Consider the following 15776-nt stretch of genomic DNA (forward strand, 5'->3'; position numbering starts at 1 on the left):
TGAACCTCCCTCTGCTAGAGTCTGAGAGGCGGCACAGCGTCGTGTCCAAGTGCAGAAGCAAGGCATTGCACTCGCATACTGTGACGTGTCATGCGATAATGGAGAATTGAGCAGATAGTACTGTAGCAGATGGAAGCAGCCTCTCTGCTGAACAGGTCCCCTCTAAGAAATACCTGCTTTCTTGATTGTTTTTTTGAAGTAAGTAACCAGAAATAACTTTTCAGTCCAGTTGTCTGGGCAAAAAGAAATAATCAGACAGCAAACTATAAAGAGAGGAGAGTTTAAGAGATCTGTAATCATGCCCTCTGTAAAGTACATCAGGTGATCATAGCTTTAAAAATTGAACTGCCTGGTTGAAAAAAGGTGGCACCAAGAGAAACAACATAGGTACAATCTTAATTCTAGAATTTTGCCTCAGTTGTTTCTTCCCTTCTTTTCCCTCACCCCCAGTTGCTTCTTAATAGTGGATTGAATTCAAGTACCTGCAAACTGACATTTCAGCCTTACTTTTCTTTGGAAGGATGACTTAACTGCAAGAATTGAATCTCTCCAACATCATAAATGTCTAGGAGTTTACACTTCAGACACTTCAGTTTGGTTTTAATACTTATGCATTTTTAATAACTATGTTCACAGGTAAAATACAAACTTACTGAGGATCACAAGACTGAATTAAGTGGTGCCAGAGAAGAAGTCCAGAAAATAGAGAAGATGTATAAAGAAAAAGAGGAAAAATGGAAGCGTGAAAATGAGGACCAGAGGATCCAAACAGAAGAAAAGTTATCACTGTTGCGTATAGAACTAGAAAACAAATCAGAATATGAGAAGCAAAATTTACAAAAGAAGTTTGAACTTCGTGAAACTGAAATGAATCAGCTTCAAGATCAGCAGGCTGCCAGAATTGTCGAATTAGAGAAGTTGGTAAAAGAGCAGCAAAACAACTTGCAACAACTAGAGGACAGCCTTGCGAGTGCACAGGCTGCACAGAAATCTCAGGAGCAGTACGTCAGTGAGCTGCAAGAAGCCAAAGCACTCATGGCAAAAGAAATGGAAAAAGCCACACACTGTTTGCAAGAAGAATGTGCATTTAAACTTATGGAAGCACAGAACAAGTAAGTCTTGTGTATTTGGGGATTTTCACTTACTGGGAATGACCAGAGCTAATGTTTACTTCCGTTACCGTCATTGCTGCTTTTTTATTTTAAGGTTAAGAAGTGACAGTCATATAGGTTTGTCACTTGATGGCACCAGCTAGCTTCTGTATGCAAAGCTTTTATTCTACCAAGAAACAGTAATACTGTCCATTAAGATCTCCTGTAAGATCTTACTTCATATAAATGCATTGAATTTAGTCTAGCAGATCAAAAGAAATCTAGTCTAGTTCTACCTCTTCCATATTAAGAACACTACACGCAGCTGAAGATCCTATACTAGTGTTTGTGGAAAGGAAGTGTATAGGAAATATAAATGGAAAACTCTTTAAATTTTTGTTCGAGTTTTTTTGAACAACTTAGATGAATTTGAGCACTTTTTTCCTGGTGAATAAAGCTTTTGTTATCCACTGAATGATGAAGTTGATGGGTCACATTCAGTGTTCCGTAGCAAAATTAAATTCTGGTTAGAGATGCAGGTTGTAACTGCTCAGTTATGTGTCCCTCCCCCTTCTCCCCATTGTTTTTAGAATATGAAAGCAAATATTCAAACAAATACACGTTTATATTGGCATACATCATTTTAACCTTACCCCTTCTTCCCTCCCCAAAGATACAGTCATAGAAAAGATTGGGGAGATAATTACACTAAGAAAATCTTGAAAGCAGGAACTTAGCCTTTAAATAACCGATCACTTCTTAATTATTGATATCCATATCCCAAAATACTATAGTTAATGATTACAGCAAATTGCATTTATTTTAGATACTACATCTTCTGCATCAAGCCTTACACAGACCCCAGATAGCTGAGATAGTTTGGAGAGCCTGAGTATCCCACATATGCTTCCACAGTGGCTTTATGTCTTGGTCTAAACTGCTTGTGTTTAAAGATTTTCCTTCTAACGACTTGTTTGCTGGCAGATAACATGTTCAAAATGTAGACAGTGTATATACTTTGTTTTATGTACAGTATTTGTTATGTCCTAGATGCTCTCACAAGGCAATATTTGGTCAAACTGTCTTTCAAATGGCACCTGAAATTCATCTTTTGGTTTTGGGCCCGTTGTCAGAGATGGTTTTTCTGTGCTATCTTCTCAGTGTGCTTTAATGAGCTAGAGTGAACGCTGCTCTGTATTAGTGAGCAATTCAATTGGAGTGCCTGTCTACTTAGTAATAACCAGCTATCACCCATTCCCATCGCGCAAGCCCTTAATTATGTGGCTGTGAAACCATTTTTGCAATTTGCTTTGGACTAGTGCTGTATGTGAAACCCAGGAGTAAAATTTGTGGAGGCTAAGTAAGGCCGCCTCCTTATTATTTGATTATTTATTTATTTATCCGTGCCTGTTTTGACGATATTTTCTTGGAAATAATTTAGATTTTTGGAGGAACACAAGGCTATGACTCAGAAATTCACAACCGAGCAAGAGATTCTTCTCCAGGAGCTGAAAAAGAAACATGTTGACGAACTAGAACTCCAAAGTCAGCAGTTACAGGAAAAGCATAAGCAGCAAATTTTGTCTCTTACAGCTGAGTTTCAGACAAAGCACCAAGCTGAACTTGAGACACTTAAATCTTCACTGGAAAGTAAACAGCAGGCTCAGCTTCAAGCTCTTGTGGCTGAACTTCAGACAAAGCATCAAGCACAAATTGATGAGCTGGAGGCTAAACACTTATCAAATCTGGATTCCTTGGAGTCTTCCTATCTATCTGAAATTCAGAATATAAGAGAAGAACACAAGCAGGCTCTTGCGGAGCTACAGATGCATCACACAGAACAGTTCCGTGAAAAGGATAAAACAGACCAAGCCCGCTTGGTTCAGGAGATAGAGATGCTGAAATTAAAGCATGCCGAAGAACTTCAGCTTTCACAAAATAATTTGAAAATTGAGCTAGCTACTGTTCACATGGAAAAACTTAAAGCCATGGCTGTTGAAGCAGAAGAAGCTCATAAGGTGAGTCAAAAAGAAAACTTGGCATAGAGGGCGAGATTTAATGATACCTTCTTACGCCTCCTTAATATGAGAAGCTGTTGAAATGGGTGGAAATCCTCTTTTCCTTTCTTGTTCTTAGGGTGTGTTTCTGCAACCTCCTTTGCGCCAGCACTAACGCTTGTGTGGCCATATTATGAGCTGGGTTAGGAAACTAAAGCTGAAAATTAAGTTGAGTCTGACGCAATATGAGGGAAATGTACACATTAGGTAAATATATTTAGCATAGTTTAGATTGGAGGCTTCTATTTTGTGGCTCAGAGTTTCTCTGCTTAATAGAATTACTGTGTCATTCGTAATAAGCAGTTAGAATTGAGTAAAAATAATTCTGTAGCTTCAGCTACATCTCTGTAAATCTAAAGAAGTTGCTTAGTAGCACAATGTTGAGGGGAAGAATAAAAGAAAAGGTGTTCTCTAAGATCCCAGGTGGGCTTCTGGGAGCAGAAAGTTTATTTGGGGATCCCAGACAGCGGGAGAGTGGGCATTGTCTTAAGCCCTTAAAAGACACCCAGAATTTCACTATTGCCAGGGCAGAGGTGTGAGGTCTTCACTGCTGGGGTGGGTGAAAAATGACCCCAGGACTTTTCCAAGTCAAAGAGGTGGGAGGGCTTAGAGGCATCCTCTAAGGGGTAAGAACAGCATTTTTTTCTCACATCTTTACTAACTAGTTTTAAATCTGCGTTGTAATTGTTTTTGAACTTGTGTGCTTTATAAATGGGGTACAAAAAATACTTGTGCTTGTATTTTTTTATTGTTTTGTTTTTAAATTTTACTTAGGATGATTTGAACAGAGCTCTTCAAAATCAAAGAAGTTTGCTGGAAGAAGAGAAACGTCTGGCCCTGGACACGGTACGCGAGGAAGTATTGCATATGGAGGAAAAGCATAGAAAAGCACTCCAAGAACTTCAGGATCTTCATGAGGCAGAAATTAAGAAACATAAGGAAGAATATTCCGGGGAGCTCCAAAGAGAATTGGAGAAACTAAAAGCACAGCATGAACATGAGCAAGAGGTCAGAATGATGCTATTATCTAAACCTAAAATAGGCCGTATTTTAAAATAGAATAAATTCAGTTTTATTAATCCCAGAAATAAGACTCTCTATCTAGATGCTGTTTGGCTTTTCTTATTGGTGCCAGTAGATGAGGAGAGACAAAGCCTGACTTTTAGATAAAAGGACTTAAAATAATTCATATATGTTTATTAGCCTTAATATTATATATTTAAATTAGTGTTTATAATGTTTCTGTCTTTCAGGGATTTTCACTTTCTTTGATTTCAGATTATTTTTAATTCAAAATTTTAAAGCTTTCATTTCGATTGAAAATGAAAAGTTAATGAAATTATTAACTGAATTATTAACTATTTATGGAAAATAACTGCTAACCTTAAGCTTGTATAAGTGAACAACCTTTACTGACACCAGTTTCTTCTTTTCTTCTTAGTGAAATTGTAGTAGCTAACGCTTTCCCAAATATGTTTTCTTAAGGTTTGAAAATCTTCCTTGGTGTCCTTAAAGCTTTATCATTCCTTGTTGTTTTGGGGGATGTTTATGTATAAGCTTGATGATGTTCACTTTTGTAGTGAATGCTAAGAAGTTAATAAGTTCTAAAATAAGTTCTTTTTATTAATTAACACTAAAATAAAAAAAAAAATCTTTTCCTTGAGTCTTTTAAACAATCCTACTTGTTTTAATGTAAGCAGCCTCAAGTCATCAGGACTTCTCTATTCTATAGTGTATATATTACACTTATTTATTAGGAGAAGTCACAAAGCAGAAATGAGTTTTATCTAGCTATAACCAAACAACACAAGCTTTGTTATTTTATAACTTATTTTTGCTTTTTTGCTTACTAATTTGAAAAATTGCATAATATGCCAAATAACTCCCTGATCACTAGTGCACCTTTGTATTAACTTTGTCCGCCTTACGAAGTATTTAGCTTTGAGGAGATCCCTATGTTCTTTGGGATTGTCAGTCTTTAGAGCTGGTAGTGATTTCCAGCTAGCCAGAAAGAATTACAAACTATCTTTTCTTCCGAAAGAAAAGCTTGCATGAAAAATTAGTTTTCCCTTTAAGTGGGTAAGTTCTCTTGATTATTAATTTTTTAAGCTCTTGATCCTAGAAACAGGATTTCTCTTGAAAATTCCAATGACTACAGTTATTCTTGTTAGATTAACGGAAGAAACCCTTTCCGCGATATTTTTGGTGGAATTTTTTTGTTTGAGATATGGTTAGTCATTGAATAATTGCATTAAATATAGGCACCTAATGACTAATTGTATTTCCAAGAAGAGAAACCTAGTTTTAATGAGATATGCTTGCTGTGTTTTCCACCTTTTTTCCTTTTTTCTTTGAATTTCTCTTTAGATGAATATCTGTTGGAAGAAATAAGGAATACTCTACTAGTCTAACTTGATGGTCTCCAGATTACTCAGCAATTAATATAGGAGATATTTGATATCTAGTGCCTTCTTCCATTGCTTCTTACCTGTTTTTACCAACTTGCTTTCCTACAGTCAACATGATGACAGACGACAGCTCTGTGTAGCTGTAAGGATTGGAGAGAACTATTGTGAAAGTGCTGGAAGAGTCTGGCTGGACTTGATTTGTTTTTCTTTTTTTTTTTCCATTGTAACACTGTAGCTAAAATATTTTATATTACTTACTGCAGATGTATGCTTCTGCATCAGCATCTGAAGTAGAAACTGTGAGGACAGCTCTTCTGGCTCAGTTTGAGGAGGTAAAATTGAAGCAGCAGCTTCAGTTCCAGGAAGAGATTGAGCTGCTGAAGTGTCAGTCAGAGGTACTACTTGAACAGCAAATTGCACAGCTGAAGGTGGGTCTAACTAAAATGAACTTCAAAGCGTGCACTGATGGCATGTTTTTTCTTGAAACGAACAAGTAACATCCATTTTTGTTCTTTTGGCAGTATGACTTTAAAAAGATGACTGTTGATGTTGCAATTAGAAAAGCAATATTAAAAGCATAATGCACTGTACTGTAAGACATTACTGTATTCACCACAGTTATTTCTTAAAATCCTGACTGGGATGTGAAATGATGTCCTCTAAACCAAAAAAAAAAAAAAGTAGAAAGTACTTGCTCTGAGTGATAGTCCTTGTGTGCACTTATGTTCTGTTTGTCACTTGAAACTTAATTTTCTTCTTTGTTTCTGCAGAGACTATGGTCTTGTCCCATCACCCCTTATCTATAGCACTTGCATATATAGGGCAGAAAATGCCCAATGTTACATAAGCTTTTCTTGAGCATGTGATGAGAGTGAAGACTTTCAGTATAAGATTTTCCTCAGTTGTTCTTAATTTCTGCTTTCTGGGGTTCATCTTTGAGTTCTGCTCTCTCATCTTGATGAGCAGCTTCAAGGTGCTCATCCCTGAAGATGATCTCTGGTCTTGTGTGCAATGCAGCGATTGCATATTATGCATGCTGGTTAGGTGACAAGCACATCTTCAGCTATTGAATGAGTGGAGAAGACCCATTCTGTGTGAGAAGAGATAGGGAAACTCACTCAACACAATGAGAGCTGTACTGATACTCAGCTCTGTTATCGGTGTGTTGAGGGCCAGAAATAACTTAGATCAGATGAATTACCATCTCTATTTGCTTCTCCTTGGGAAGTCTCAACAAATCCTTACTGTTCCTGTTAATGCTGCAAATTGAGGTTTGCTTCTTCCTGACAGATGCATGATCCTCTAGAACTGGACGCTGCGAATGTGCAGAAAACTTCTCTCGTTTCCTGCCTTTGGCTCACTGTGGTGTCCTGGCACTCAGATTCATTCTTTGACTTCTTCCTGTCTGGTGGAGCTATCCATTGAAAGGGAGGACATACAGATATCCCGAAAAGCTGCTGATGGGATATGGCATTGCTGTTTTCCCCCCAGAGGCATCAGAACCCCGCCTCCATCCCACGGAACCTGGCACTGATTTCCATACACCTTAGACTGCCTTGTATGTATGTACCCCAGAAGGGATTCATGCTTTTCTCTCTCTTCTGCCGCCTAGGCTCTTTAGTTACTGAGCAGTATTTCAGGCACCAGAAACCCCTCTTCTTGTTGAAATTATGCCAGGAGTAATTCTGCTGCTGGTACAGACACCTCTGTTTTTCTGCTCATTACTTTGATGGCCAGTGACCACATGACCACTCTCTTCATCCCCAAAGAAGGTGACTCGATCTCTCTGCAGTGTCAGGCTGAGCTACCTCAGGATCTGATACAGGTTTTTAAAATGACTCCCCCACCGCTGCTCACTTGCGAGGCCATCCTGGTGCCAGCCAGTGTTTCCTCGCTTTCTTCCCCCCGAGCAGGAAAATTGACAGAAGGTGCCAGAGTTTAGATATTCAGAGTTCCTTTGTATGCAGTCTGACATCCTCTCACATTGGAAGCACTGCTCCTAAGAAGAATAGGCAGACTGGTTCAGAGACTCTCACCGCAGGTGACTGGACTGGTTAGGGAAAACACTTGTGCTGCTTTGCCTCTGTTCACTGGTAGCTTGTTAACTCCTAGGCCTTCTCTTGAGTATAAAATCCTGGATGGACTTGGCTCTTCTGGCTTGCTCTGCCTTGCAGATTCTGGGAAGCTTTTTGTATTGCTATTGCCCAAATGCCAACACTGGTCTTACAGGCAAGATATAAGGTAGAAGTGGCTTCAAAAGCCATGGCCTTGTCTGTGATGGCAGACCTCATGGTCTCATCAAGCGGTGTGCAGTCCTCCGCTGAGGAGCTGAGGGTCGATGGCCTGTACTGCTCACTGCAAGGTTTGGCCGAGTCCTTCATGAAGGATCCAGGACAGCTCAGGTGACTGCGTATGTCTTGTTCCTGTACTCACTCTCTCAGAGTGAATGCTCAGAAGTCTTATTTCATATCCTGGGAAGAACCTGCTTTCTTCTTTCATCAATGAAAAGCATGCGATCTTTCCATCCTGTGTGTTGGTGTTCACAGATCAACTTGTGCATTTGCTTTACAGTGTGGTCAAGACGATTCTCTCATCCCCCAATTCTGAGCATTACAGAAGCAATTAGTTACCAGGGTTTCTTTTAGCCTCTCCCTGAAGGGATCCCAGGGCTTTGTTTCACCTCCCTTATTTGCTGATGCTGGAGTTGGGGATGTTTGATAACCTCTTCCTTTAGAGGACATCTGTCCCACTGAGGTCAGTGAGGTCCAACTTAATAGCTGCTAGATCACTTTGCAATACATTGTGGATTTTTGATTTGTTCTTGTAAATCACCCGTCCTGCATGGAACTCAGTGCTGCGTGTAACAAAACTTGCAGTTGCTCAGAGTGGCTCATCTCTGTCTGTCTCTGTCTCTCTCAGCAATTTGATTTATTCAGCTGTTCTTTCTGCTCCTCATCACTATTCCAGAAGTTTGAAATTATGCAGATCTCAATGAGCACATAGAGATAATGCGCTTACTTATTTAGCTACTCTTAAAACATAGTTCTGGCATAATTTTGTTCATTTGAGACCTTAGACTGTAAGTTACTGCTAGTTGATCTGAGTGCTAAAGAATGCATATTTATTAAAAAAGGGGGGGGGGGCTTTTGTTTCTGGGAGGGGAGTTGTTTTTTGTTGTAAAGGATGTGTAATCCAAAGTATATGTTGCTTATGCAGGAGGAATTTGAGGCTGAAAAAAAGACTTCACTGCACGACAAGGAGCAGGTGTTGATTCAGGAGAGGGAAAAGGCACAGGCTGTTCACGAAAAGGAGAAGGAGGCGTTATCAGTACAGCTACAGGAAAAGGCAGCTATAATTATGCAGGTTTGTGGAAAACACATAAACCTAGATTTTAACTGTTCTTTTGTGGTTGTATTTTAACACAGCACTTTCACCTTCCTCAAGATGCATGTGGAAGGACTGTGTGCATAACTCTAGGTGACTGCTGTTTTGCAAGGCGTCATGCATGTTTGCTAGCTGCAGTGCTATGGCAGTAACATGGGAATTGAAACTTGGTAGTAGCTTGAAAATACCTTAAGCTCTTCAGAGCTCTTCAGCCATTTTTTGGGGAGATTAACACTGCTTTAAAAGAAAAGGCTGGATGTTTTGCTTTCAGTTGTCTGTGTATTGATGCCATCTGTATCTATCCTGAGAAAGATTTGTAGAAAAAAGTGCTCTAGCTTTTTAGACCAACTGACCTACAGCTGGGGGACAAGGGGTGTACGTACTGTTCTGTTAGGCTTTTATGTTCAGTGGGAAAACTAGGAAGTGATAAGAGTAACACTGAGAATTTCTCCTGCTGGAAGAAACTAATTATTGTTTCCTGCTGTTCATTCAGGGTTTAATGAGTAGTGAGAAAACTGACAGGGGAATAGAATGCTTTTCTTTCATTGCCCTTCCCTTCCGGTTAGGTGTTTTGTCTCATTTGTTGGCTTGCTTTTGAGACCACGTTTGTTGCTATAGTACTGGTTTGTTTGGTAGCGTGTAGCACAAAGTGTAATATTGCTGCTGGATAATGTCTCGTTTAGCAAAATCTGGGAGGGGATGTATATATTTTCCTTTTTAAATGGGATAGAGGTGTCATCTGAACACAAACATGAGGAGAGAAAATGTTTTCTAGATGTTTTCTAGAACTTGTTTCCTGCCATAGTATATAAAGGAAAGAAGAAAGGTGTCTGAGACTGATACTGCATCAGGTTGCTGTTCAGGTTTGCGTGCTGCGCTGTCAAAATTTGTGCCAGGTCATTGCTTTATGTCTTTGAGGCRTGAACAATGAAAGCAAGTGAAAAGCAAACTGAAGTGTGACAGGAAGTTTTTGTATGCTTTTTTTCATTACTTGTATGCGCTGAGTCTGAATGCAGGCGAAGCAGCTTCTTTTGAGCAAAATCTACATCAGCAAAGGAGAAGTGAAATAATAACCGTTCATTTTTAGTCTTTCTGCTGTCCTTCATTTCCAGTAGTTTTGGAAGCAAATTTGCATCACAACTGAGGAGATGATGGTTGAGTATACAGAAAGTGAAGAAGAATAAGGTCATTGAGTGAAGTTCATAGTTCAGGCTAACTGTTTGGCTGTCTGTCTCTTGCATCATTATTGTATTTTCCACAGCTGGAAAAGAAAGTCGAGTCTTTAAATCATGAAATAGAAGAGACTAACTCAGAACTGGAGACCCTCCTTCAGCGGCGAGATAGAGAGAACCAAGAAGGAGGAAATTTGGTAGCCATGTTGAGATCTGATATCAATCAGTCCCAGGATGAAAGGTTTGTACATCTTAGGATATATAATGCTTAGTGTGTTTTGTCTGGCTTCTTAGAAATAAATCAACAACAAAGTGAAATTAAACCTGCTCAAAAGGAAAGTGTTAGATAATGATAATACTGGCTTTATTGCAAGCATGTTTGAGTTCCGTTAGTACCAACCTATCTTGATGTATAGAGAGAATTTTTTTTTTTTTTTCCCCATTCCTTTTTCCACGTGGACTGATGGAGACTTTGGTGTTTTGGGGCTTCTACTGTTTATAATCTAGGCAAAAGCTAGGAAACTGAGAAAACCTCTTGGTCTTAGAAACTTTTCAGCGCAACTTAAATCAGTGTGATTAGTCCTTGCAATGTGTCGATTAGAGAAAAGCTGTCATGCTGAATAAGTTTTTAGAAGAATTTCCCTTATCATCTTTAAGAAACTATCTTACTGTTTATTGGTGTTTCCAGGACTCAGCGGTACTTCCTCTGCGTGGTTTGGTTTCCTTTATAATATTGAAGTATAAAAGATGGCTAGTTCTTGGATGTTCTGTACCTGCCTCAAGTATTTCTGGGTTTGCTCAAACCTTTGCATGAGTGACCGTAGCAGGAATTGTGTAATATTACACACTTCAGAAGTAATATTAATATTTTCTTAAAACTAAAGTGACCTCATGAATATAATTTTCATTGTCCACTATGTCGACATACCCCTAGGTATTTTGATGTTACAGATAATACAGTAATACACATGTTCTCCCTACTGGTGCTTCGATAGATATGGATGCCTGAGATGCTTGTGACTGCAGTATGATTTCTCCATCTACCCATGGAGAAGGCAAAGGCTTTTGCCAAATCTGCCCTTCAAAAAATGGCCATGTATTTTTGTGAAACATTGGAATTATCTTCACTGATAATTGTCAAACTACTGCAAGATATCCATTTTAGACCATCAGTTTTTCAGTGTGTTCCAAGTGTCTTTAAATCGAGTGCATGCAAGTTTGCAATGTTTCATGTGCTTTCATTTTAGGAAGAAATTGCAGGAATCTTATCAGCATCTTTTGAAATTGCTTATGGAGCTGGTGAAGGCCACAATAGCTATTGAGGATCTTATCTGTAGAAAGATCGGTCTTTGCCTTGATGACAGTTTGGCTTCTGGAGAGTCTAGAGAAAGTCACAGTATTATGGAAGAAACAGGATTCATGCAGTATTTCAAAGCCGAAGAGAAGCATCACGTAGAAAAAGGTGAGTACAAATCTGTTGGTTGCAGTTATGTAATATTCTTGAAAATGTTTTTTCATTTCATTTTATATTACGCAGAGGAGGTTTCACATTTCATATGAATATTCAATATTTCGTATGATATGGAGGAGGCTCTAAACAGAGATATCTCCTGTTGCAGCCTTTTCTGTGTCCGTTTCAAAGTTTCTCCACGCTTAAAATTGTTTCCATCAGTATTCTCTCATCTTAATTCTTGTAGTAGCAAAAATACTTAACTGTGTCTGGGAAAGGCTGAATAGATTATAGTGGGGGGTTTTTTTGTTTATTTGTGTGGGTTGTTTTGTTTGTTTTGTTTTTAGGATGGGGTGTATCAGCCCCAGGTAGATAAACCTGGGGACATGTACTGTTTTCAGGGATCTCAACCACATTTCACAGCTTACACAATATTCCAAACATAATGAAGGAGGAGTGTCTTGGTTTGTAAACACCAAAATAATTCGACACTGACAAATTTTCACCTTGTAATATTTTTTTAAGACCAAGCAGTGTCCCTGACACCGGTCACTGGCCTATTCTGTGTCATTTTTCTGTGTTTTTACATAGCTTGCTTGTTTTTGATAGGTGAGCTGCTGGATGAAACTCTCACAGAACCCAACCAGCTGTCTCCAGCAACCGATGAGGGGTCTGAGTTGAGCCAATACTTATGTGAAAGCATTTTTGCAAACCCAGACCTGGCATGTGAAAATGAAGAAATGCTACTGAAAATTTGTCATCGCTTGCGCACTGCAGTGGAAAGACTTCTGGAACTAGTTACGGAATCAACTAAACAAGTAAAATAATGTTTTATCTCTATAGATGTATAATTACTGTAAACACGTGAAATCTGTTTTAAGGTTTGATGTATTTAGCACCTTGTGGGATTGGCTACTTTGAGGAGAAATATTTTGTCTGAATATATGACAAGTCGTCAGCACAGGGAAGCATGTGTATCCTCTGCTTCTTACAGYGAAGGTTTGGCCCTTATTTGAATGCTTCTTGTAAATGAGACTTTAATGACTTCTTTTCTTCTAATAGCAGAGGAGTTCTTCCTCCCCAGGGACAGGACTCTACACTTCCCTTTGTTGAACTTCATGAGGTTCCTCTCTGCCCATTTCTCCAGCCTGTCGAGGTCCCTCTGAATGGCTGCACAACCCTCTGGGGTACCAGCCACTCCTTCCAGCTTTGTGTCATCTGCAAACTTGCTGAGGGTGCACTCTGTCCCTTCATCCAGGTCATTAATGAAGAAGTTGGAACAGGAYTGGCCCCACYRTYGACCCCYAGGGGACACCACTAGTGACTGGCCTCCAGCTGGACTTGGTGCCACTGATCACGRCCCTCTGTGCCTGGCAGTTCAGCCAGTTTTCAAGCCACCTCACTGTCTGCTTATCCAGCCCATACTTCCTCAGCTTATAGCCTGTGAGGCTATTGTGGGAGACAGTGTCAAAMACCTTCCTGTAGTCAAGGTGAACACCATCCACTGCTCTCCCCTCATCCACCAAGTTAGTCATCTCATTTTGGAAGGCTAGCAGGATGGTTAAGCATGATTTCCCTTTTGTGATCCGTGTTGACTGCTCCTGATCACTTTCTTGTCCTTCATGTGCCTGGAAATGATATCCAGGATTACTTACTCCATCACCTTCCCAGGGATCAAGGAGAGACTGACTGGCCTGGAGTTCCCTGGATCCTCCTTCTTGCCCTTCTAGAAGATAGGAATGACATTTACTTTTTTTCAGTCCTTGTGCACCTCTCCTGATCACCACGACCTTTCAAAAATATCAAGAGTGGCCTTGCAATGATGTCAGCCAGCTCCCTCAGCCCCCGGGGCTGTATCCCATCAGGGCCCATGGACTTTTGTACGCCCAGTTTGCTTAAGTGGTCCCTAACCTGATCCTCCTCCACCAAAGGAAAGTCTTCCTTGCTTCAGACTTTCCCCCTGGTTTCCAGGGCCTGGGATTTCTGTAGGCCAGCCTTACCAGTAAGGACTGAGGCGAAGAAGACATTCAGTATCTCAGTCTTTTCAGTGTCCTTTGTCACCAGGGCCCCTGCCCCATGTAGCAGCAGGCCCACAAGTTTTAAAGACCCTCTAATCAATGCAGGGATGTGCCCTTATCTAGTGATTTTTCAATCTACGCATTCTTTGGTGACAGCGTACTTAAAGTTTTGAGTTAAATTAAGGATATTTTTCTATAAACTAATCTTGTTTTGCTCTATTGTACCTCTGTACATCACTTGGAGTCACTTTGGTCAGAGTGGAATGAGGCACACATTTTATAACAGTGTTTTTGAGAGGCTGTTTTTTTAATCACACTTCAGAGCAAAGCTTCTTCAAAATTGATAAGCAGATTCAAGAAAACTCAGTCCCCTATTCAAATGTTTGGCATACGTAGACAGCAGCAAGGAGATGTCTTTGTAATTATTTTTGTACTGCTAAATTGGAGTCGAAGGATCTGGACTCAATATCATTTTAAAAAAAAATTGAGTATTTCCATACTGAGTTTGCAGTGTCTAGACATCTCAGCTTTGTGAAAGGAGTCATAAATCTGAAGTAGATGCCAGTGTCGTGTATACATTCAGTGGATTGAATTCAGTGCTACAGTAATTAGTTTGTTGAGTAAGGAAGCCTCTAATTTAAGAGAAAAATACGAAGGAAAGGAATACATCTCGAATTCCTCTTCTCATTAGGTACCTTGTGCAACCTTGAGATGAGAACCTACGTGAAACTTGTATTCATCGTCTTTAAAAATCCGTCCTAGACTTAGGTGCTTAAGTTGTACTTTTGGGTACTGATGTTGCTTCCAGTGCCATGTAGCCGTTGTGTGGTTGAAATACTTGCCCAAGCCTTGGTAGATCTGGATTCTAGCCTGCCTTCGTCAGCTGTGTTCAAGCATACTTCGCTCATCTCTGAAATGTCCTATCCKCCAGGTTAAGCTAAATGTAAGCTAAATGGGAATGGGGTTGCTGTATTCTTCTTTGAACTCTAAAGCATTGTACATAGGAATGCAAGATATGTAGGTTCAGAGGCAGAACTGAGGCCATACATTGGAAACCTGATGGCACGTTTACTTCACTGTTTATTCAACATGCTTGAGTCCCTTTAAGAATGTAAGTTGAAGGGTGCCTAAGTTTTGAATTTCAAGTGGTTCAGGAAATGTCAGGTTGAGCATAGGGAGGTATCTCTTATTGTGCACAGTAAAGAAACTTATGTGCCTACAGAAAATTTGCCATGAAAATATAGTTATCTGAGTACCATGCCTAGGGGTTTGGGGCAAAATCAGCCTAGTGCTGAAATAAAACTTCATAATCTGGACCTTAGTATATTAATGCTAACAAAAATTATGAGTAAAGTTTTTGTTTAAATGCTTGTAGTACTGTTACACTGCATGTTTATGCAGGAACTGATCCTGGTGGGATTGTTCTCTTTTAGCTGGAGAAAACACATGAAATCCATGCACAATTTGAAGAAGAATTCAGCCGCCGAAATCAGGAAACGGCCCAAGTGGTTAGCCAGCACCAGGAACTCATGGAGTGCCTCAGTGAGGAAAGTGAGGCCAAGAATCAGCTGGCACTAAAGCTTCATAAAGCGGAAGGTAGGAAAATGAAATCAGTATGAAGAGATTCCAGCATTATTTACTCATAATGCATTCCTCCAAATACCTAAAATACCTATAATATGGGGGGTTTGTCATTTTGTTGTTGTTGACTTGCTTGTCTAATCCACCTTTTGCATTTCAAGTTCCTAAGTTACCTGAAGCATGGGTCTTCTGTCTTGCAAATCTACTACTTATTTCCCTTCATCAGAATTGCATTTACCTGAGGCAAGCATGATAGTGTTTATTCCTACACTTAAACTGTGCGTGAAAAATATCATAATTTTTAAAACAGCAGTTTGCATTCCTGCATGTCTGAATGTGGGAACTTGGTTTATGGAAAAGAAAATACACTCCCAGTTTAAATAAGCCCACCTATCTGACCCTGGAAGGGTTCAACATGAGCTAAAGGAATGTTTGATGGTAGCTTAGGCATAAAGAGACTGTAAGAGGAGACAGGAAGGCTGAGGCTTTTAATTAGCAGAGAGCTATTTTGTAGTTAGCTATTGAATGCTACGTGATTTTCACCATTCTGATGAACCTAAGGTTACATATAGATAATGTATCATATCGTGTTAGCATATCATGTTCCTAAGCTTT

General features: G+C 39.6%; 1 protein-coding gene across 14 annotated transcripts in view; it reads left to right on the forward strand.

Moving 5' to 3' along the window:
- The window catches only part of PCNT (pericentrin), a 100700-nt gene that overhangs the window by 30865 nt on the left and 54059 nt on the right, over positions 1 to 15776 (forward strand). For 10 of the 14 annotated variants that reach the window (XM_026084796.1, XM_026084799.1, XM_026084797.1 and 7 more), the window contains exons 20-28: positions 637 to 1112; positions 2533 to 3109; positions 3923 to 4156; positions 5820 to 5984; positions 8773 to 8919; positions 10202 to 10353; positions 11294 to 11574; positions 12172 to 12380; positions 15014 to 15176. In XM_026084796.1, coding sequence (XP_025940581.1) covers positions 637 to 1112; positions 2533 to 3109; positions 3923 to 4156; positions 5820 to 5984; positions 8773 to 8919; positions 10202 to 10353; positions 11294 to 11574; positions 12172 to 12380; positions 15014 to 15176 — 2404 coding nt within the window. The remainder of the gene's footprint in view (positions 1 to 636; positions 1113 to 2532; positions 3110 to 3922; positions 4157 to 5819; positions 5985 to 8772; positions 8920 to 10201; positions 10354 to 11293; positions 11575 to 12171; positions 12381 to 15013; positions 15177 to 15776) is intronic. The other 4 variants (XM_026084809.1, XM_026084810.1, XM_026084801.1 and 1 more) reach the window with 1 other exon arrangement.

Source organism: Apteryx rowi, unplaced genomic scaffold (assembly GCF_003343035.1).
Source record: "Apteryx rowi isolate R43461 unplaced genomic scaffold, aptRow1 scaffold_650, whole genome shotgun sequence".
In the NCBI taxonomy this organism is placed as follows: domain Eukaryota; kingdom Metazoa; phylum Chordata; class Aves; order Apterygiformes; family Apterygidae; genus Apteryx; species Apteryx rowi.